At 38.0% G+C, this 23,313-nt stretch overlaps 1 protein-coding gene and 1 long non-coding RNA gene across 2 annotated transcripts; both read left to right on the forward strand.

Moving 5' to 3' along the window:
* The first annotated feature begins 624 nt into the window (after positions 1-624).
* LOC148874408 (large ribosomal subunit protein uL18c-like) lies at positions 625-14,550 on the forward strand. The gene is made up of 3 exons (XM_088960881.1): positions 625-981; positions 12,103-12,264; positions 14,221-14,550. Exons 1-3 carry the CDS (start codon positions 814-816, stop codon positions 14,368-14,370), a joined length of 480 nt encoding a protein of 159 aa, XP_088817007.1. The 5' UTR covers positions 625-813; the 3' UTR covers positions 14,371-14,550.
* Positions 14,551-16,397: 1,847 nt separating this feature from the next.
* On the forward strand, positions 16,398-17,064 carry LOC148874409 (uncharacterized). Its single transcript, XR_016104204.1, has 2 exons — positions 16,398-16,587; positions 16,736-17,064. It is a non-coding gene; the product is annotated as an uncharacterized LOC148874409 (long non-coding RNA).
* The last annotated feature ends 6,249 nt before the right edge of the window (positions 17,065-23,313 follow it).

Below are 23,313 nucleotides of genomic sequence, written 5' to 3' on the forward strand. Positions count from 1 at the left end.
CAACTTGGATTGTGATATGATAAAATAGACATAATCCAAAATATAATGCTTGAATTGGACTTAGATGGTCACCACTTAATTGGAAATGTTATAAAGCTCCTTCTTTAATTTTACTTAATAAAACCATTCATGGCATGTCTCCGACTATTCTATTTACAAGTTGGGCATATGGTCTTGGGACAAATTTATGGCCGAAAGATGTGGGATAATGTTGGGAGTTTTATTGGAAGCAGATTTGAATTGATCCTAGGTGGGGATCTACTACCAACAAATGCTCTCAACGATGTCCCAATAGGCCATTGGAGTTTTTTTGGGAGATGTTCCTAATGTGTGATTGTAATAACTTGTTGAGACAGTAAAGGGAGTATTTGTTGGTAGCAGATCTCAACTTGTCTTAGGGAGGGATCTACTACCAGCAATGCTCACAACCTGTCCCAACAGGTCAATGCAGCATGGAACTGTAATAACATGTTGGGAGCGTTTGTTAGTAGTAAATTCGAGGAGGTGTTCTCAATACACACTTAGATGTGCATGTAGGGAGATATTCCCAATGCACGGTACTATGTGTGTGAGGTCAGTGTGAGGCGCCCTTAGCAGATCTAGTCTCGGTGCGGTGTGGGGGGCATTGCCCAATTGGCAACTTCGCACCTCCATTTTTGGAGTCTGTTGCTCTGACATAGATAAGGGGAACGATAAGGGCGGGTGGATAATAAAATGGCACAGCAAGCCGAGTGAGCGAGAGTGTCGAGACCGGAGAGTGTACTCTGAGCGAGAGAGAGAGAGAGAGAGAGAGAGAGAGAGAGAGGAGAAATCATGTCTGGTTCTCTTTCCTTCCTTCACAGTGCGTTCGCTTCTGCACAACAACTCACTCTTGGACCCAAATTCATAGCAGCGAAAGCAAGTCCATCTCTGGTTATTGAAGCAAAGGCCACAACCAGGAGGGAAGACAGGCTTGCTCGACATGCCCGTATTAGAAAGAAGGTATAAATTCTTATTTCTCCTCTCATTATTCATAAACGATGACCTTAAACCAAATTCTCCGCTTATCAGAGAGAATGTATGTACTGCTCTATTTGTTTCAATTCCTTGTTATTTGAACTGGCTATTACTTTATTTTCTTTAGGGACCAACTCGAGTTTCTCACGCTGTATGAACTTCTCGTTAATTATTAATTTCTTCTTCTTCTTCTTCTTCTTCTTCTTCTTCTTCTTCTTCTTCTTCTGTCTAAGATTCTTGTTCATTTTTTTGGTGGATAAATAAACATTGGCATTAAGATAGAGAAATAGATACATGATACATGATAGTCCAGAGCCTTAGCCAACAAGGAGGAGTTTGAAGCCAAGTTTCCTCACTTGAAAAACCTCTAGCTTGCAAGGCTACAGCTTGGGTGCCCCTTTTGTGATGCCTATTTATATGTTCAAATTTTGCATTTACAAAGAGTTTACAAACCGTATTAACAAAGTCTAAAGCCACATCAGAAGACCGAGGAATCCCATTCCTCCCATTACTTAAAGCATGATCACCACCTGGGAATCGGACAAAATCAAAATATTTTGGATTCCCTGGTTTTGGCTAACCACAGGCCATCCCATTCATTTGGGATTTTTGTTTCACTGATTGTGATAATTTAGCTCAAATTAAAGATATCCATTTTACATAAATTGTTTTGAAGATGCCCAGCTTACGCATAAATGTCCACGTATCCACATAGGAACATCTGCATTGCTTTGTTTGTTTCTAAGTCCCTGTTAGTTAAGTTGGTTATTGCTTTTTTCACCCTTACCCAGATTTAAGATAGCCATTTTTACATTAAGTCATAAACTAGTAAATATGTACTTATATCTTTTAAAGTGGAATAATCATTCTTACAGAGTTACTATCTTATCATCAAACATAATGCTCAGGTGGATCCAGTCCTTTGTTGCCCCAGTGATCTCAACTTCAGCATCTTTATGTTGTGTCTGTGTTGCATAACCTGTCCTGCATGGATCCAAAACAAAACCTTTCAACACAGTTCTGCGTTTTCCAGAAAAGTGTCCATATGAGATTAATGGATAGAAATTCCATTTCTTTCGGACTGATTAAATATGATCAAAAGAAATCCATGTAATTTACAATTTACTGAATTATAGATAGGTGGTGGACCAATTACCTGAAGTGGAATGGGAGAACTATAATTAGGGAGACCGCTTCTCTTACCAGAGCCACTGCCTTTAACCATAGTTGTCAAGGCAATGCCTAGGGGCGACAAGGCACCATTAGAGGCTTGCCTCACCTAATTGCCAAGCAATTTTGAACATTGTGTTATAAAATGCTTTTATATTCTTAATTTTTTGATATTATAATTATAAAGTAGACATTATTAAACTAAAATATTCCTTTTTGTGTGTTTACATGTTAATTTATTTTTATTATTTTCTTATTTTTTAGGGTTTAATCAACACAAATATTGCTAAATGCTGTATTGAACACTCAAAGACTTCAAAACCTGAACCAATAAGTAAGGAAGAACTTAAAAATTTGTCTAATCAACACATTTCTCTCTTCTTCTTCTTCTTGTTCCACCTTTTCTTTTCTTATTTTCTTATAACAAAAATAGGGGTTCAGCCCTTAAATTTTTTGAATTTATTTATTTTTCTTCCTTTTCTTCTCATGAATATGTTGATTTTCTAACTTGAACATGAAATTTATACTTTTCTACCCTAGGATATATGTTTTTTACTTAAAAAAGTTTATCACCTAGGCGACAAGGCGCCCCCCTGTCGCCTAGCCTTGCTTGGCACCTTGAAAACTATGCCTTTAACCAAGAATGTGGGCTTCCCTTCTGGAACATGCGGGGGAAGTTGGAGAGAATTTGAATTTCCATTAAGAACAATGTTCTTGAGCTCTATCTGACCGTTACTAAGAAAAGAGCTCTGTCTGACCTGTTAATTATTCTGATTTGAAACCTGATTTGCTATTCAGATCTATGCTTAGCTCGTAATTAATAATAAAGAATATCTTTGTATCTGCAATAACTACAAATACAAAGCAGAACACTTATGGTTAGATAAATATGTTAAAAAGAGAAACCATGAAGAGGATATGTTTGCTATGAAGTGATTAAAGAGATAACCCCATTACCACTGAAGGACATGACAATGGAAAGCAGTGAAATTTGTGGAACCAAACCTCTGGGTGGCCCACAACACAGATAAATAACCATATATTGCTTTTTGATTATTAAGGAAGGTCAAAACTGTCTGCATTTGAAATTTAACCTACGGATTGGCTTGAAAGTATAAGATGTTTAGTGGAAAGAGAAGCAGGTGATACCATGTCAGGGGTAAAAAAAGAAAGACAACACAAAGGATTCAATAGAGATGGCGTTTGTGTTATCCTGTTAAGATAGGTTATAGAAATAGCAGTTACTTGACTGCGTCTGATGAGGATTTTATGTTTGCTGAGAATATATATATATATATATATATATATATATATATATATATATATATATATATATATATATATTTATTTATCTATTTATTTATTTATATATATATGGTGTTTGTGTTATCCTATATATATATATATACATATATATCACTTCTTGTAATACAAGAGAGGTAACCAGATTTCTAATGGATGAAAATGAGACATCAGTTTTTACCTTGCCTTACCTAAAAAAAATACAGTAAAATTTCATTCAGGGCTTATTCACTTGCTTCTTATAAATAATTTGATCTTTCGATTCTACTTTCTATAGACCTCACAAGACATGTGGCAGATTTTATATACCAAAATATTTTCCTTCTAGATTTAGTGAAGTAGAAATTTAAGATCTTTCTGTCCCCCCCCCCCCCCCTAATTCAGATATTTTAGGCTGTTAGGCCACTTTGAGATCTTACCAAGCAATGGAATCATTCCAACTTTGAATTCTGATTTTGTTTGAATGATGCATGTATTGTTTTTCAACAATAAAATTTCTTTGAAAAGTGTGCTAGCGTCTTCCAACTTATTTTATGAGCCTCTTTCCTATTCCCTCAGAGGTCGCAAAGGAATTGGAAAAAAAAGATGAGAAATTTTCTCTTAAAGGCTGGAAAGACTCCCATAAGTACCATTTGGTGAGCTGGGAATATATCTGCAAGCCCCAATCTCAGGGTGGGCTGGGAATAAAACATTTAAAGTTATTCAACCTTGCCTTATTGGGAAGCTGGCTGTGGAGATTCTCAACTGAGCCAAACAAGCTCTGGAGGAAGGTTATTGAGGAGAAATATGGCTTAAGGAATAATGGGTGGGTAGGGGTGCTCACAGTTTGGTTAACCGAACCTTGGGCCTAAATTCCAAACTGAACCGACAGTACCAGTTTCTGGAAAACCGGTAACCAAAACCGAACTGAAGATTGATTAATCAGTTGATTGGTTTGGTTCGTCGGTTTTTTGATTTTTTTGACTTTATAAAATATAATGTAAATAAATATATAATATAAAAATAGAAATACATATAAAACATTATATTATAAATAATAAATAATATATTATATATTATAAATAAGATAGATAGATAGATAAATAATATAAAATATATAACATACATAAATATATGTACAATATATATATATATATATATATATATATATATATATATACAGCTTGGTTAGGTTAACCACCAGTTCTTTATATTGGTCAACAGAAATCGAACCGGTAGCTTCGGTTTTTCAAAAATACCGAACCAGTTGGTTAACTTGAATTTTCGGTTCGGTCTCGTCGGTCCGATTCGGTTTTTCTTGCTCACCCCTAGTTGTGGGGTGTGGAAAGGAATCTGCAAGGTGTACAGGAAGTTCATCAGGTGTCTCAAATTTAAAGCGGGAGATGGAAGAAAAATCAGATTCTGGTTGGACCACTGGACTGGTGACAGCACTCTAAAAGAGAGGTTCCCTGCCTTGTATAATGTGGCTTTAGATGAGGAGGCCTTAGTGACTGGTTCTCTCTTCATCCAGGAAGGTAGGCTGTGCTGGGCTCCTCCCTTTAGGAGGAGCTTTAATGACTGGGAAATTCAGCATGTTGCAGATTTTCTTGCTCTGTTATAATACCAGCAGCTAAATTTTCATGTGCAAGATTCAAAAGTTTGGAAGTGGACCAAATCTGGCAAATTTACAGTTAAATTCTTCCACAATTTTCTAGTGGGGGAGTCTGAAATCTCTTTTCCCAGTCAGGCCATTTGGGGGAATTTGGCTTCTCCAAAAATCAAGTTTTTTGTTTGGGTGACAGCTTTGGAGAGGTGTTTGTCCAAAGAGATGTTGCTGAAAAAAAGGCTTTAACATGTCAGATTTGATGTGCTGTTTTTGCAATATGGAAGTGGAATCCTCTGGGCATCTATTCCTTGACTGCAAGTTTAGTTCTGCAGTTTGGACCCACTTCTTGAAAGCTCTGAATCTAAGTTGGTGCATGCCAGCCTCGGTTAAAGTTCTGTTGGAGGAATGGCATCTACAGGGCCTATCCAAGAAAGGAAAGATCTGCTTGTCTTCCATCCCTCTGACAGTTCTCTGGGCTGTGTGGTCAGAAAGAAACAATAGGATGTTTGAAAACAAATCTTCTACGGAAGCTGAGGTCATTAACTCGGCTATAGAGGCTATTAAAAGTTGGATGTCTATACATACTGAATTCAGAGACAATACTTCCGATTATACATTTTCGAGGATGACCTTTTTTGAGATCTTTTTATCTACAGCTACTCATACACAAGACCTTTTATTAATACAATTATACTTTACCTTTTCTAAAAAAAATGAACTATTGATGTGAAAATTGTTTGGACCATTAAAACCATGTCCATGCTTTTTTTTTTTTTCTTTTTAACATGATTACAATACCCCTTGGGAGAAAAAGAAAAGGATATCACAACTCATATTTCAATAGGTGGCAAATTGGAATTCAAGTTATGGGGAAAATAGATCTTCAACAACTCAGACAAATTGCAATTGCTGGATCTGGTTTACCTTGATGAGGTTTTCAAACTTAGGAGTGCAATAGCGGGTGAAGATCCTTTGTTTCGTTTGAAAGACCAGAAGGTGGCAAGGGACGTGTTAGAAGTAGGCAGTTTGAGGATTCCACTTGCTGTTTGCCCTGTTCTGGAAACAGAGCAGAGCAAGAGGTTTTTCGAAGATGAAAGGTCAGGGTCTTGTGGTGTAAATTTGATAAGTTCTAAGCTCCCTGATTGAAAAGGAAATGGGGATTTAATTAATGAACTGAGTGGGGCCGGTCCAAAAGATAAGGTTTTGTATGTTGGACCAAGTGGGTTCGGGCCAAACCAGTGTTTTAAAAGGCATGGGAGGCGTACGCCTGGAGGTGCGCCTCCAGGTGAGGCGCTCCTAAAATGCCTTGAGGTGTATGGCAGAGGTGTTGACACCTTTGAGGTGTACGCCTCTTACACTTTTTTCATGAGGCATGCTAGAGGTGTACGCCTCATGCGCCTCATGCACATCTTATATAAAAAGACAGAAAAAAAGGAAATAGAAAAAAAGGAAAGCAAATTAAAGGAAAAGAAAGGGAAGGGAAAGAAAAAGAAAGAGAAGAAAAAAAGAGAAAAGGAAAGAAAAGAAAAGGAAAGGGAAGGGAAGAAAAGATAAGGGGAAAGAAAGTAGTTTGCCCCCTGCCCCTTCGGTTGGGGGGCTTCGCCCCCCAGACCCCCCCACCCCCCCTTTTCGATGTAGCCCAATTTGGTTTTTTGAGTTAGGAGGGTCTTGCTCCACTCCAGCGGAGCAAGCTTTACTCGCTTGCCTCCGCTTCGACAAGATCCCCCCTTTCAACTAATGTTATGCATCTTTATTCTTCTTAATATAAAAGATTTTTATTAAAAATAAAGAAAAAATGAGATACCCCCTTCCTCTTCATCCTCCTAACCCCCCTCCTCTTAAGGAGGCTTACACCTCCTTGTGTTTGGGAGGTTTACGCCTTTTGCATTCTGAACTACGCCTCACGCCTCTAGGGTAGTGGAAAGCCTCGCGTCATGCCTCCGCGTTTTAAAACATTGGGCCAAACAAGTCTTTTGTTGGTTCGGCCCTATAAGGGTCCAATCTTCTTCCTTTATTAAATAGGAACTCTTTGAGTTAAAGTTTTAGAATGATCATCGAAAGTTGCAGGTCTTTGATCAAGAGGATGGACGGCGATGTCGAGCACGACCACACCTATCAGGAAGGGAATTGTGTTGCTGATTGGCTTGCAAACTGTGCTCATTTCAATCATGTATCTTATCCTTCGTTGCCCAATTCCTTAAAGGCTATATCTTGTGATGACATTTGGGCAAGTGCTATCCCCCGCTGTGTTTAGCTCATTTTCTTGTTTTTATCAAAAAAATAAAAAAAAGTATTAGAATCCACAAAGGCTACTGAAGGAAGATTGAGAAGATTTCAAGGGAAGACAACAAAGGTGATTACAAGTGCTTTATCACAAGTTATTCCTACATTAATGGTGAGAATGGGTGAGATCCAAGAAAACCTAAGACATAAACTAACCCTAGAGAAAACAAGTTAAGAAGAAGTTTGAGGAAGTTTCAATAAACTACCTCAGAGTACAAGTGCTCTACGATGGAGGCAGGCTTCAGTGATTCATCTATGTTTTCTGAGTTTGATAAGGGGAATAGTTTCAAGATTAAACAGCGAAAGAAGTTGGGGGATGCTCTTATATCGACGGGTGAATGGGCTGGCTCATAGTTTTCAGTCCTGAAGGTGGTCAGGGAAGAATAGAAGAGGGGCTCCACTTTTCAAGCTTGGAAAGGACAGAGGAAAAATTAGAAGAGGGGCTCCACCTTGTTATGTTTGATTCTAAACCTATAGAAGGGGGTGGATATAAAGAAAGGAGAAGAAATAAGGGGAATTTGTTGGTTGACTCTTCTTCTAAGGTGCATTTAAGGAAAAGATCTTATCAAACAGAACCTTTAATAGAGGAAGAAAAAACCTAGGAAAGGTGATGGTTCTTCTGATGAACTGAGAGTTTAAGTGAGTCATCTGAGGAGGAAGTTCTTATTGATGATATCGCACTGTATTGACAAGGCCTTTGACTTGAACAACTTGGTTAATGCGGCAACAGAGGTAGCTAAAGCGATGGGTTTTCTTGTGTTGGGAGGTGAACCCTTTTCGAGGAAGTTGTTTCAAGAACTTGAGGAACACTACGATATGCCTGTAAGGGAGAATGTGGGAGATTCTCAAGTGCATCCACCTTTGGCTGATGAGAGTTATAATGACTTGAGTACGATTAGACTAGAAGAAGGTAATGAAAAATCTACAGTAATGGTTAATGCCCAATTTTTTGAGAACACTGTTCTGGAAATGGAAAGGATTAATGAGAACCATTCGTGTGCGTTGGAATCCAGGCAGTTTGGTGCAACAAATAGAAGACTTAAACAACAAAGAAAACATAGAGATGTCTTGGTTTCAAATGCTTTCTCTAGACTAAAAGGGAGTCCTTTTGGGATTAGACCAAACAAGGTGTTGAAGATAAAGAAAGCCTCAAGAAGATTTTAGTGTTTTAGCGAATCAAAGGCTGTTGCATTTGAGGATGTTTTGTGGTTTTGGTGTTGTCAAGTAAGATGTTTGCGAGTGGGGTTTGTTGTGGTTATGTCTTTGTCGGCTTTGTTTTTGAGTTTTGTTGATTGGGCTATTTTTTTGGGGTCTTTTGTTGCTATAGGGTTTGTATTGCAAAGATTTGTGTTTTTCTGGTTTTTGATGGTTTTTATGATGCTAGCTTGGCTTGGAGTGCCTGTGTGGAGCTTGAAGTCTTGTGTTTCTTTCTCTCTCTCTCTCAAGTGACTTCTGTTCACTCTCCTCTGTAATTTCTTTTTTCCTTTTAATAAATTTTATTTTATTACAAAAGAAAAAAACAACTCAGATATGGGATGGGAAATTGGCCTTTTCTTTTTCAAGATCAAGTGGGCTAAATCTACCAAATGGAATTGGAAGTTGGGAATGGTGTATATATATTTTTTCCCTACAGGTTTAGAAGAAAATAAAATAAAATCAAGGCTCAGACAGAGCAAGTAGTCTTAGCAGCTTCTATAGAATGAAAATAAGTGAAGGAAAACAAAAATTTGTCTAAAGAAAGTTAACTTGTTATCAATAAGTCACCATTTTCTTAACAAGGGAGAATTAGGTGGTCAAGCTAGAAGCCTGGCTAACTGTTTCAGGTTAGTGCTGAGCTGCATGGCAAATAAGCATATATTGAAATGTAGATCCACAAACGTCCACTATTCCACTCACGTTGTGAATTGAAATTACATGACTGAGTCAATATTTCAGTATATTTAATAGATAAAATAGTGAGAAAACAACTTTAACAAAAACAGAAGTGCAAAAGTTCTTTAAGCTCAGAGCTTGATCCAATAATTCATAGGCTATCTTATGAGATAGGGTTCATTCAGTGGCAGGTTGAAATTCTATGTATATTGGAATTATAAGTTGCAGTTATCAAATACAGATCGATGAATTCGTGAGTTACCTTCTTCATTCATAAGATCCTACCATAAATTTGTTGGCAATGGCCTTTTGTTCTCATGATCTGGAAGCCTATTAAGTATCCTTGCTATTTGATCATCTGAGAATTTCCATGTAAAATTCTGTCATTTAAAAAACCATAAAAGATCCATGGCTAGATGACATGGTCATCTATTAACTTGCAAGTATGGTAAGTTCCTAAACTTTAGATCCTAGTTTAGTAATTCTGTAATTGTAATGATCCTTGAAGTAATCCACTCCTTTCATATAGTTTCCATCCTTTTTAGGATCCACAACAGGTTCTTCAAAAAGGAAATGGTTTATATTTCTAAGAATCATCACCTACAACTAAGGAAGTCTTGGATCATAGGTAATTAATTCCTTTTAATGTAAATGGGATAACCCAATCTACAATTGGAGGGGAAAATGCCTGACATAAATAGCTTCCTATCAGTAATGATCTCCAAAAGAAACATAACTATTGAAGGGGACTCTAAAGTGGTAATTGGATGGATAAGGGAAAACTGAGAGCCTCCTTGGAAGTATAGATATACCATAAGAGAGATAAGAAAACATTATTTGTGAGCTGAGAGCAAGTATTTTGTGGATTCCAAGATCAGCAAATGGGTTGGCTGATGGTTTGGCAAAACAAGGGGCCCCAAGGGACAGTTTGTATTGGATCAAGTGACGTAATTGTAACACTTTTTTGCTACTTGTATTTTGCATTTTGGTAGCACTAATTGAGGTCAACAACTGAATTGGGTGTACTGTCACTGTAAAACGTTCTAATAGAACTATCAGTTAACCATAAAAAAGGCCATTGCTGAGAAGAAGTGTAACTCTATTGTATGTGGGATACTTAGTTCAAGAAAAGGGAAGGAGGAGACTTGGAATTCAATAATGGTTAGAATATTATATAAAATCAAAATTTCCTTTTCGAAGAATAATGTTTCTCCTCGCTTAAGAGGAAAGAATTGAAGATATCAGGGCTATTTGGGTTAGGGGTGCATCTTGAGCAGGATTGGGTTTCGAGTTTGAGCATTTTTATCCTGCTTCTTAGGGGGAGAGTTGTGTAGAGGAGAATCAAGTTCAATCGATTCATCTTCCTTAAATCTTGGACCCTGCACCTTTCCATGTTTTTCTACGTAAGCACTGTAGAGATCATTAGAGTTCTAAGGATGTGGAGCTCCTAGATACTGTGCAACTAACACCATCAAACTCCTAGGAGGTAAGTCCACAACCAGGCACTCTTATTTCTATTGACTCTTGTGTTCCTATTTTTGTTGATGACCATGTGGATGATCTTGATATCCTCATTGCTCATGGAAAGGGTGTCCAGTCATGTAGTACTAAACAACCCATTACCCACTATGTATCTATGATCATGTTTTTCCTTCTTACTTTGCCTTTTTGTCTGCCATTGATAGTATCCCCATCCCCAAAAGTGTTGCAAAGGCCTTGACATACCGTGAATGGACAAATTCTATGAAGGAGGAAATTAGTGCCCTCCATAGGAATAATATTTAGGAGTTGGTGGATCTTCCAAAGGGGAAAGATCCAGTAGGGTGTAAATGGTTGCTCTTAGTGAAGCATAAGGTGGGTGGGACAATAGAAAGGTATAAGTAGAGGTTGGTGGAAAAAGGCTACACTCAGGTATATGGCTTTGATTATGTGAAGACCTTTGCCCCAGTAGCAGAGATGAACTCTATTTGTATTCTTCTATCTTTAGTTGCTAACTTTTATTGGGAGTTGCAGTAGCTTGACATTAAAAAATTCTTTCCTAAATGGTGACCTGGAGGAATAAGTTTATATGGTTCAGCCACCTGGCTTTTGTGCCAAAGCTAGTGAGGACAAGGTATGTAGACTGAATAAATATTGGTATGGGTTGAAACAATCCCCTAGAGACTGGTTTAATAGGTTCCATATGGCAGTTCAGGAAATGCCAGTCTGATCATACCCTCCTTATCAAGAGAGGTCAAGGAAAGGTTGTAGTGTTGATTGTTAATGTAGATGACATTATCATCATAGGTGACTGGAGCTATAAGATACAGAATTTGAAGGAGTTTTTGGTTACCCAATTTGAAGTAAAGGATCTAGGACTCCTATGGTATATCGAGGTTGCCCATTCTCAAAAGGGTATCTTCATGTCTCAAAGGAAATGCATCCTAGATCTCTTGTAGGACAGAAGCAAGCTAGGTGCAAAACCAATTGATACCCCTATTGATGTGAATCACAGATTGGGTGATTGTGATGGTGAAACTTTGAAGGATGTTAAACAGTTACAAAGGTTGGTGGGAATACTGTTGTACTCATCAACGACACGTCTTGATGTTGCCTATGCTGTGGGGGTCTTGAGCCAGTTTATGCATTCCCCTAAAGTATCATACTCCAAGGGCTGGGTTGTTGTTTAAAAAGCACGGTAATCTAGAAGTGGAAGCTTATACAAACATAGATTGGGTTGTAGTATCTGTATTTTTAAGTAATTCTTTTTTCATATTATTTTTTATCATTAACTGATTGGTATTTTTGGGAAAGTAAAAACTGATTGGTATTTTTGGGAAAGGAAAAAAAAACTGATTGGTATTTTCTTTGATCTGTATAATTCATGATGCAACTGTCTTTTCTTGTTTTCACAGGTTGAAGGGACACCAGAAAGGCCAAGGTTGTCTGTCTTTCGCTCCAACAAGCATATCTATGTCCAGGTGATCGATGACACTAAGATGCACACCCTTGCTTCAGCTTCAACAATGCAGAAACTCATATCTGAAGAATTTGATTATTCTTCTGGGCCTACAATTGTAAGCTCACAAACTTTTGAAAGGAAAATCATTGTAAGAAATGTTGTTAGAGCTGAATTGCTCATCAACGCATAAAGGACAATTTGTCACAGATACCCGGATACCAATGCTCAAGGTTTAAAATATCAGTGTCAGTGGTAATACCTGTCATCCAAATATAGGAAACATGTTGGAAATGTCAGAAATATTGTAAAAATATAGTGTAAAATATGTGGAAAGCTATAATGATATTTGATGAAATAATAAAAAAGCATAGGTACACCCTTTTAAATTATTATCTTGTTAGAAACTGTCAAATAAATAGGCAAAATGATACACTGCAAGGTTGTCCTGTAAGCTCTATGAGAATAAGAGTTAAAATTACATTATGAGGTAAGTCAAGCAAAAATTATTTTCTAATATAAAAAATAGTCCAAGCAAAATTTAAAATCACAGAAAGTACCAATTTTCTAATAGGTTAACCAAATAATCTATTATACAAGCAAAAACTAAGATTTAATATCACATCCACAGGATTTTATGCTGGTTCAAGTTGGTCATCATGCCAATAGGTGTTCTATAACACTGCTACTCCACATATCTATGATATTCTTGCCAATGAATCATTTTATAATACCATCTTATTTACTCTACATAGTACCGATAGTTTTCATTAGGGAGTATGTTAATTCTAGTATTATTTTGTCTATGAAGAAGAAAATGTGTCATGGAAATATTAAGAAATTTATTGATATTTTAAACCATGACTGTTCTTGGCATACCTGTGTTAGATTTGATACATGCCTAATATTGCTCTAGATAATGTATGGAGTCTATGGACACTTCTAGAGTACACTTTTATAGCATTAATACTTTTTATATATGCAAAATGTTATGTTTGCAGTTTTGTACAAAATATATTGTTAAAGATTTGTTCATGTTAGAGGTTTAATTGGATTTGTCAAGATACAAGTATTGAGAAATGACACCTATCTTCAAAAGTTGCATTTGAAAGCATGATATAATCAGGTTAAGTGAAATACCCTTACCCCTATCCATGTCTGGGATTTTAGGAAAAGTAGTCATATCCACATTTCTTGTATCCTTAGCTGTATTTCTATTTATATTTAGGCATCACAGGTTATGGGTCAAAGGACCAATCATCAGGTTAACCCAGTTATCGATGATACCATAGTAGAAAATATTAAACTATAAAACACTTGTGATGGTGATTAGGATCAATTGGAGTATTTGAAGGCTCAACACCCATTTTCCCTGATTTTTCAAGAAAATCAAGAGTATATTTCTCTAGGAAATAAATGTACCCTTCTTGGATTTTGCCACCTCAATACCCAAAAAGTATCTAAGATCTCCCAAAGATTTGATTTTGAAATTCTGATGCTAAGAAGGCTTTGAGTTGCTTAATGGGGCAGAGTATTTCATCTTGCTCAGCTTGGGCCTTGACCACCCTTCCTTGCTCTATTAATGGGGCAGAGTGGGTCCTTAGATCAATTTGGTTCAAGTTAGCATAACTTGTACAAGTCCAATCCATTAACATCCCTAATTACTTGGTCATGGTTCAACAAGGCCAGTCTTGATCTGACAAACATTGATTGTAAGGGTAATAAATTCGCAAATAACCATGGGCTAGGCAAGCAATATCTGAATAATTTGGTTAGTTGGTTTTGTTTAATTTATTCATGATTGTTGGATTTTCATATCTATAGAGTATATTAGAAATGTTATTCTATTTGATTTTAATTGTGTTTTTCCTTGATTTGTGCCTTAATGCCATTGATTGATGTATGTTGTAATTTACCAGTTAGCTGCATTTCTTCGGAAAGTTTTGTCATATTTTTGTATGGAAATATTTTTAGGATTTTATTTTCTTTGTAGAAACACTCTTTCTTGGTGTTTTCAATATGGATGAGTATGACTGCAAAGCTTTTTTTTTTTTTTAACAATTGTTTTGACCAGGAAGTGGCAAAGAGGGTTGGTGAAATCATTGCTAAGAACTGTTTGGAGAAAGGAATCACAAAGGTAGCATTTGACCGGGGTGGTTACCCTTACCATGGGCGTGTTGAAGCCCTTGCTAAAGCTGCGAGGGAACATGGTCTTCAATTCTGAAACTTGGTAGTTACTTTTTCTGTTTCTCCAAGCACTCAACATTGTTTTATTTTTTACCCTTTTTTGTTCTTCTTGGTCACACATGATGGACTAATTAGATGTGAACGAAAATTTTCTTGGTCTTCTTAGTCACATGTGATTGATGAAAGAATTAAATGGGAATGAGACCTATCCTCTCCAGTTACTTCAGTGTAGGATATAGGAACTATTTCCATATTTTGTTTGTTTACATGCATGGCATAACCAAAGTTTCAATTTTCAGAATACTCCTGAAAGTTGTAATAGTATTATCTTCTTACCAATTTACCATGGCTACCCAAACTCCCAAACTTTTCCAATATTTTCTGGGAACTCAAAAAGATGTCCATAAATGTTGGCATCAAAGCTCAAAAGCTTGTCATTGTTGTATCCTATCTTCGGTGTTGATAATTATGTGTATGAATTTTCTGTGCGGACAGGATAAGGAGATACATGGAACTCTGTATTAATCATTTTGATCGGAATATTTCATTGGTTTAGATATGAACATGGTACACTGAGTATTGTTGCTTGTAGTTATCGAAAATTCAGTATAATAACATGAATGCACAAATAGGTTTAGTAACTAGAGATAGTATCAGAATGTGATGGAGGCAAGGTATCCTCTTTACTACCTATACGTGCTATGCATCTGTGTTTTATCCTGCATTTGTCCTTTATATTGTCCAACTAAGTATCTCTTAAGCCAAATTTGCCCTTTCTGAATGATTATAGTCATCAGTAATAGCTAGATTGGATGATCAGAAGTTTGTTGGTCAAAATGTCAATCATATAGTTGATTCAGTTTGGTTTAGCTTGTTTGATTCTGTAGATCTAGAAGATCTAAGTTTTGGCATAAACGAAGCATCCAAATCACCACATGCTACCCCGACTCCACCTCCAAATCTCGGTTTCTTTTTCTTCTTCTCTCCTCCCCCTTCACTCCTTGATCCTGACCCATGATGACAACATGATATCAGAGCGTAATCTGTCATAGATTTGATCGGTCAATCTTTCTACTCTATCATCTTCTTTCTCCTCTCTATTTGATTCCTTGTAGGCCTGTTACAGATGGGCCAAACCAAAACCTATTTCTTCCTTATTTTTGTGACCTAGATCTCTCTTTTGTAATGATTGGGTCCTTGATATGAAGACGTAGAGGCTTTGGCAGTTCAGACTGGAGGGTTTAGACCTTGTTTTCATGCTAGTTGATATTCATTAGCCCATCAGGTATAATTTTTAATGGTCTTACACTTAACCTCTTAGTCCATAATGATCAAACACTGTCCAGCAAAAGATGACATCTCCCTTGGCTATAAGGTACAGTGCTACACTCTCTACTCACATAGATCACAAGAATTAAAACATTTTGCAAACATTTTGAAACCATAGTATATATATGTATATCTTTATATAAATATATTTTGCAAAACAAATTTCAATGATTGAAATCAATTGCCGACATTTTAGGTTTCCATCAGAGAGAGTGCATCCCCAATCATTCACTTTGTTCGACAAAAGGGCTAATCTTGTCACTATGATCATCCACTCAAATGAATTCTCGGATTGTCCCAAATACCCAATTTTTGACCCCCTTTAAGGATATCACTGATTGACATATCAAAGATGACCCAATCTGACATCTAGTGCAATATCATAATCGAGTCTAGGGGTCAGGTGTAACATTCCAGTTTTGCCCATGTATCTCCAAGGTCTAGGGCAATACTGGAATTTTGGTCTGATTCAGGGTTTCAAGAAAACCCACACTGCAAGTACCTCAAGTCTCACCTTAGCAGTTGAGACAAGCCACCCTAACCAACTTGGCGATACATTAGTGTCAGTCTTGGTATGATAGATCTCCCCAGATCTATCCAATGGTTATGAAAATTTTAAACTAACACGAGTCTCATGTGTCAAGTTTAAGGATATTACACAGAAACACACCATAATAACATGAATCAAATATGTATTTTATTCATTTATAATAAATGTCATAATATACTTGACAGCATGTTGCCCACCTAGTAACGTTAAGCCTCGGATCCGCCCACTTTGCAAGGAATTGAATGATGCTTATTGCCATAATGGGAAACATGCTCCATAATCATTGGGTAGATATGTTTGATTGCTTTCGAATATGGTGGTCACACCACTCAGGGCCTTGATGTTTATATGATGGCAGTTCCATTCGCTCACAAGGTCTGTATAACACTACGAAAACACTCTCTCTTTGATTCCTTGCCATCTCTAGCTTTTACTTTCTAATTACCAGCTCAACTAACTTAAGTATTGGAGTGCCTAATCCAAGTCAATCCCTTTGGTACTTCTGATCTTCATTTTCTTGTAGATTTGACCTTCCAACCTCATCTATCGTGCATCCAAGTTGTCAGGTAGCAAGGAACAGGAGCAGTTCGAGCATCATAAGGATTCATTGAGCCTAAGTAGCACTAAAGTCTATTGGTCTATAAAAAATTAATCTAGGGTCATCCTTAGTTAGGATTTAAATCGAATTTTACTAAAGTATTATTTTCAAATGTCTAAATATATAACCTAACTCATTATTCGAATATATCATTCAACAATTCAAATGACCAATTTATTGGGTTATTTTAAACTTATTACATTTAAACAATGATTACAAAAAATGATTAAAATCTTGTGATTTTAATTTTATGACACGTTCAATTGTCCTTCACTATGAATCAACATTTTGTGACAAAGATCCAATTGTTTGTTACTATAAGTTAAATTTTTGTGATAAATGCTTAATTGTTCATCACTATATATCACGATTTTGTGATTTTGTGACAAACATGTCACTATAAATCATATTTTTTGTGACGATGGTTTAATTGTCTGTCACAATAAAAGAAGCTTTTGTGACCAATGTCCTACATCCGTCACTATATGTCACAATTTTGTGATTTGGTGACAAACATTCATTTGTCCATCACTATAAATTAGATTTTCTATGGCGAAGGTTTTATTGTTTGTCACTATAAAACAAACTTTTGTGACTGATGTCATACATCCTTTACTATATATCAAGATTTTATAATTTTGTGACGGACATTTGGTTGTTTGTCACCATATATCAAGATTTTGTGATGGAATTTCAACTATCTATTGCTAGGTTATTTATAGTGACGAAAAATCCTTCTATCAACTTTTAATCACTAAATATTAAATTTATAGTGACCGACATCACCAAAAGCCAATTTTCTTGTAGTGAACCCAGCTCAAAGAAGGGGTTAAATGTAGTACCCTAAATCTAAGTAGGGGATAATGAGATTACAATTAAAATTTTCTTCTGTGTGGATGCAAATGAGGAACCAACTAGTGAAGAAAAATCTATACTATTATAAAATGTACAAATGCTTACTTAATATTTCCGGAATTTTGGTTGGACAAAAATATGCACTTTTTTTAGTATTTTCTAAAATATAAATAAGGGCAAACCAAGTATTTCACGTGTTTAATAAAACATATTTCAGGACTGAAATTAAAGATTGTAATTACTCTTCACATGTTTAATAAAACATGTTAAAAGACTAAAATTAAAGGCCATAATTGCTTCTGAAGTATAAGGGAAAACAAGCATTTAACGTGTTTAATAAAACATATTTAAAGACTGAAATTAAAGACTATAATTACTTTTCACATGTTTAGTAAAACATATTTAAAAACTGGAATTAAAGACCATGATTGCTCCACTTGTATTGAATATTAAGTGGGTAATGGAATTGGAGTTGATGGGAGGTTAACTTAAGAAACTTGAGAGTTGTGGAACTTAAGTTTGTTGGGATCAAGCCAGAGAACTTGTCGCGAGCCTTCGAAGTTCTCTCAGAAGGTGCTTGGTAGAAGGCCTGGTTAGCTTCAGAAGATGAAGCCTTGCTTCGGGGAAGACGAATAGAGGTTGAAGGAACTGATGTGCTTGTAGGTTGGTGTACACGTGGCTTTCAGGGGCTGTGAGAAAGCTTGGTGCATGTGGGCGAAATACAGAGGAAGGGGAATAGTCACAGGGGTGCCCCAAGTCTCGAAGCTTTCCCTTTAAGGCTTCTATTTCAAAGCCCCTGGTGGAAGATGGGAGAGGAGAGGAAGTACAAGATGGGAGAGGGAGCAGGGCGACGATTCTCCTACCAGAGGAGGCCTGTGTGTGGTTGAAAGGTTTTGTAGATGGAACTGTTAATTCCTTATGGGAAGAAGGTTGGAGAAACTCGTTGGCCTGTGAGAACAAGAGGTTCGAATCTGTGCTAAAAAGGAATGGAAAATAGTGGTTCATAATGGTTACCGAACTCTTTGGTAATAACAAAATGCAAGTGTTGTGTATTTCAAAAGGCTTGAAGCGGAGAGGGTGGGCTTCCTTCGCTTTTAATCTTTAGGCTTTTCTCTTTGAGGTTGAAGGGAGAGTGGAAGAAGCCCCTGGCTTGAAGGATTGTCATCTTTCTGTCCTGAGTAATCAGGTACACTGCTTTAAGCATTACCCTGAAGTTTTGGTGTCCAGCTCGACTATCCTACGAGTAGCTTTGGAAGAAGGGAGTTGGAGCTGGGAGAAGAGGGTGGTCCTAGTGGCAGACAGGGTGATAGAAGATTGGACGAAAGGTTTAGAAGTAATTGCAGAGAGGTTGGGATTAGATGAAGATGTAATGCTGCTGCCTTTTGCTGAAAAGAAAGCTTTATTAGATATTGGAAATAAGAAACTGATCTTCAGTACTTTCCTTGTAGAAGGATGTTTGATTCAGGCCCAGAATTGGGCTCCAGATTGCAATGAAGTTGAATCTAGAGCTGACAACTTCTTGATTAAACTACTCGGTCTTCCTTTCAACCTTTGGAATGATCAAATACTGAGGAAAATTGTTAGAGCATTGGGTGGAGTTCTGTTGGAGGTTAACTTAAGAAACTTGAGAGCTGTGGAACTTAAGGTTGTTGGGATCAAGCCGGAGAACTTGCTGCGGGCCTATGAAGTTCTCTTAGAAGGTGCTTGGTACAAGGTCTGTTTAGCTTCAGAAGATGAAGCCTTGCTTTGGGGAAGACGAATAGAGGTTGAAGGAAATGACGAGTTTGTAGGTTGGTGTACACGTGGCTTTCAGGGGCTAGCGGGAAAGCCTGGTGCGTGTGGGCGAAATACAGAGGAAGGGGAGCAGTTGCAGGGGTGCCCCAAGTCTCGAAGCTTTCCCTTTAAGGCTTCTATTTCAAATTTTTTTGAAGAGGGGTTGCTTAAAGAGGGTGTCCCATCCTATGCTGACGTGGCTAAAATGGGAAAGAGTTGTTTGTGCTCAAAGTCTTTCTTTGAACCAGCTTTTAGGAAGGTTGGGTCGGATGGGTCAATGGGTGAGCCTTCACTTGGTTTTAAAAGCCCACGTGACAACTTAAGTCATCACGTGGGGTGGGGTAGGCTTGGGGTGATGATAGATGGCAACATTCATTTATCATCGTCCAGGTCTTGCCCTCTCGACTGTGGAGGGGCTAAGTTGGCGAGCAAAGTAGAAGGACGTCATCCTCTATGCTGGGTCCAATGGACAGTCGGTGATGCACGAAAGCACAATATTTCTGATCGCCTGAACCCACGCTATTCGAGAGGTAGAACAGAAGAGAAGGAAGAGGCTGACCAAGGTTGGATAAGTTGCGGCTCAGATTCTGAATATGATGAAAGTTTGGAAGCCTGTGGGAGTTTAGGCAGTGCAGTAGATGAAGCTCTATCTAAAGATCAGAACAGGGATCCTTTTAGCCTGGATTGTTTGTTCTTAGGCGATTCGGTGGGGGAGGGAAAGGAGGGGGAGGAGCGGGTGAATGATCTTAACCCAAATCTGGCTGAGCCACCCCTAGTTCTAGTGTTTTGCAAGAGGCCGAAAAGGAGGTAGCTCGGGTCTTCTCAGAGCTAAATAAGGGTACCTCACAGAGAAGTACATACTTGGGTACAGAAAGGGGTCATTATGTTGATACAACGATAGGGATTTTCTTCCCCCAACTCTGGGAGACAGAGTGCTCTAATTTCTCAAAAAAGAAAGTGACTACCACTCCTTCACCTTTGCTTTCTCCTCACTTCTTTGCCTCAGATTCTCTTCCCAATCAAGAGTCGGAAGCCCTTGGTCTGAAAGCCACAGTGCGTCTACAAGGGGGGAAAGTGGGTGAGGAAACTTGCAGAGAGACAACAATATGGGAAATCTTAGAAAGCCTTTTGGGTGAAGTGGAAAGGAAGGTATTGCAGAGAGGGAGTCTGGAGGGGATAAAAAGGGCTGTAGTTGGAGGTAATGTGAGAAGGAACAAGAAGTTTCCTAGGAGTGAGGAGAGTGCATCTTTAGGAAAAGAGGAAACTAATGGGGAAGAGTCAGTTGCGGAGTTTGTGAAAAAGTTGGGGTGCAAGCTGAAGAACCCGAATGATCTAAAAGCCTACATGCAAAAAAAGGAGGACAACAAGTTGAAGTTTAGAAGGCTGAGTGAAGTGGAGAGGTTAAAAAAGGATATTGAGGGGGACAAGAAGTTTAAAGTGAAAGGGATTAGAAGAAAATGGTCTAAATAGATCTTGGAGGAGTTAGGGTTAAGTCCAAGAGTTTTCAATGAGAATCTTAAGTTGGAATGTGAGGGGGTTGGGTAGCATTAGGAAGAGAGCAACAATTAAAGATGTAATTAAGAAGTTTAATCCGGATGTGGTAATGATTCAGGAGTCCAAAAGAATGGATTTTGATTGCAGATGGGCAAGGAGTGTGTGGAGTTCTAAGGGTATAAAGTGGGTGGCTGCTCCTTCGTGGAGTTTCTTAGGAGGGATTGTGACCCTGTGGAAAGAAGAGATACTCATAGGTGTGGAGGAGCTAATTGGAGATCATTCTATCTCCTTAAAGTTCAGATAGGTGGACGATGGATATGAATGGGTACTAACAAATGTGTATGGCCCCAATGACTAGGCAGAGGGAGAAATTTTGGGATGAATTGGGTGACATTAGAGGCCTCTGGGATGGATCATGGTGTGCGGGAGGGGATTTTAATATAGTGAGATTTACGGAGGAAACCAACAACTCTAGACAGAGAGTGACAACAAGTATGAGGAAGTTCAACCAATTTGTGGACTCTTTTGAACTCAAAGAACATCATTTCCTAAATAATAACTTCACTTGGTCCAACCTTCAATCAAGGCCAATTTGCTCTAAGTTGGATAGATTTTTGTTCTCAACAAATTGGGAGGAACATTGGGGCAATATTACTTCTAGGGCTCTCCCTAGACTTCAGATCACTGGCTTATAGTGTTGGTCAAGGAGGAAATAAGAGGAGTAGGGCCTACTCATTTCAAGTTTGAAAATATGTGGTTGACTCATCCGAGTTTCATTGAGAAGATCAGAGAGTGGTGGGAGCAAGCTAATCTGGTAGTTGATTGGGAGGGAATGAAGTTCCACAAGAAACTCTAATACTTAAAATCACAATTAAATGAGTGGAATAAGTTGGAGTTTGGAAGATTAGAAGAGAGAAAACATGTTCTGGTGGAGCAAATCGAGGATTTGGACCTGAAGGAAGAGAGATGCTCCTTTGGAGAGGAAGAAAGGAAGTTGAGATGGGTTTTGATGAAGCAGATGGAGGACATCCTAGTTAAGGAGGAAATCAGTTGAAGGCAAAAATCCAGGTGTAAGTGGCTAAAGGAGGGAGACAGAAACACAAGGTTTTTCCATTCAGTGGCAAATGGAAGGAAAAAGAAGAATTTCATCTCTAATTTGGAAGTTGATGGAACAGTATTGTCCCACCCGGCTGAAATTGCAGAGGCTCTAGTAAATCACTTCAAATCTATTTTTAGAAGGCCTATGATTGAGAGAGTGTGGTTGGAGGGTTTGGATAGGTCGATTCTAAGTGCAGAGAAGAGAGAGTAGTTAGAAAAATATTTTGATATGGAGGAGGTAAAGGAAGCAGTATTCTCTATGGATAGGACAAAAGCTCCGAGTCCAGATGGGTTCACAATGGCCTTTTACTAGGAATGTTGGGATATTTTGGAGATCTTAGTTCGGTTTTTGAGGAGTTCCACAAGAGGGGTGTAATAAACCCGAGCTTGAACTCAACTTTCATTGTCTTAGTCCCAAAGAAGAAAGATGCTTCTCAACTTAAGGATTTTAGACCTATTAGTCTGATGACTAGCTTATACAAAATCATTGCAAAGGTGTTGTCTCTCAGGATAAAGAAGGTGCTCCCCTCTATTATTGCACCCAACCAAGGTGCTTTTGTGGCGGGAAGACAGATCACCGATCAAGTTCTCATTGAAAATGAGAGCTTGGAGAGCTTTAGGAAGTCGGAGAAGAAGGGAGATGTTTGCAAATTGGATTTGGAGAAGGCTTTTGACTTGGTTGATTGGTCTTTATTGATGGAGGTGTTAAGTAGTTTTGGTTTTAGTGGCAGGTGGTGTAAGTGGATCTGGGGCTGTGTTAGGACTTGCCATTATTCTATCCTAGTGAACGGAACTGTGGTTGACTTCTTTCTTGCGTTGAGAGGTCTAAGACAAGGAGATCCTCTTTCCCATTTTCTTTTCACCCTGATTGCTGATGTGCTTGGGCGTTTGATCCATAGAGCAGACTCGAGGAATCTGATAAGAGGGTGGAGAGTAGGAAGGGAGGAGGTTCCCTTAACTCTTCTACAGTTTGTAGATGATACTATAATTTTCTGTGAATGAGGGAACTTCAATTGGATCTGGAATCTAAAATTGACAATACAACTTTTTGAGCAGATATCTAACCTCAAGGTAAACTTTGATAAGAGTTGTGTGGCGGGAGTGAATGTGAACGAAAGAGACCTAAGGGAATTTACAAGTGAGCTAGGTTGTGCAATTACGGACTGGCCCCTAACATATTTGGGTCTCCCTTTAGGAGATAATCCTAAGATTGTTAGCTTTTGGGTTTCGGTAGTTGAGAGGTTTGAGAAGAGGCTAGCGACATGGAAGAGAAATTATCTTTC

Source organism: Nelumbo lutea, chromosome 1 (genome assembly GCF_056320005.1).
Source record: "Nelumbo lutea isolate HS-2025 chromosome 1, American lotus-T2T, whole genome shotgun sequence".
Lineage (NCBI taxonomy): Eukaryota > Viridiplantae > Streptophyta > Magnoliopsida > Proteales > Nelumbonaceae > Nelumbo > Nelumbo lutea.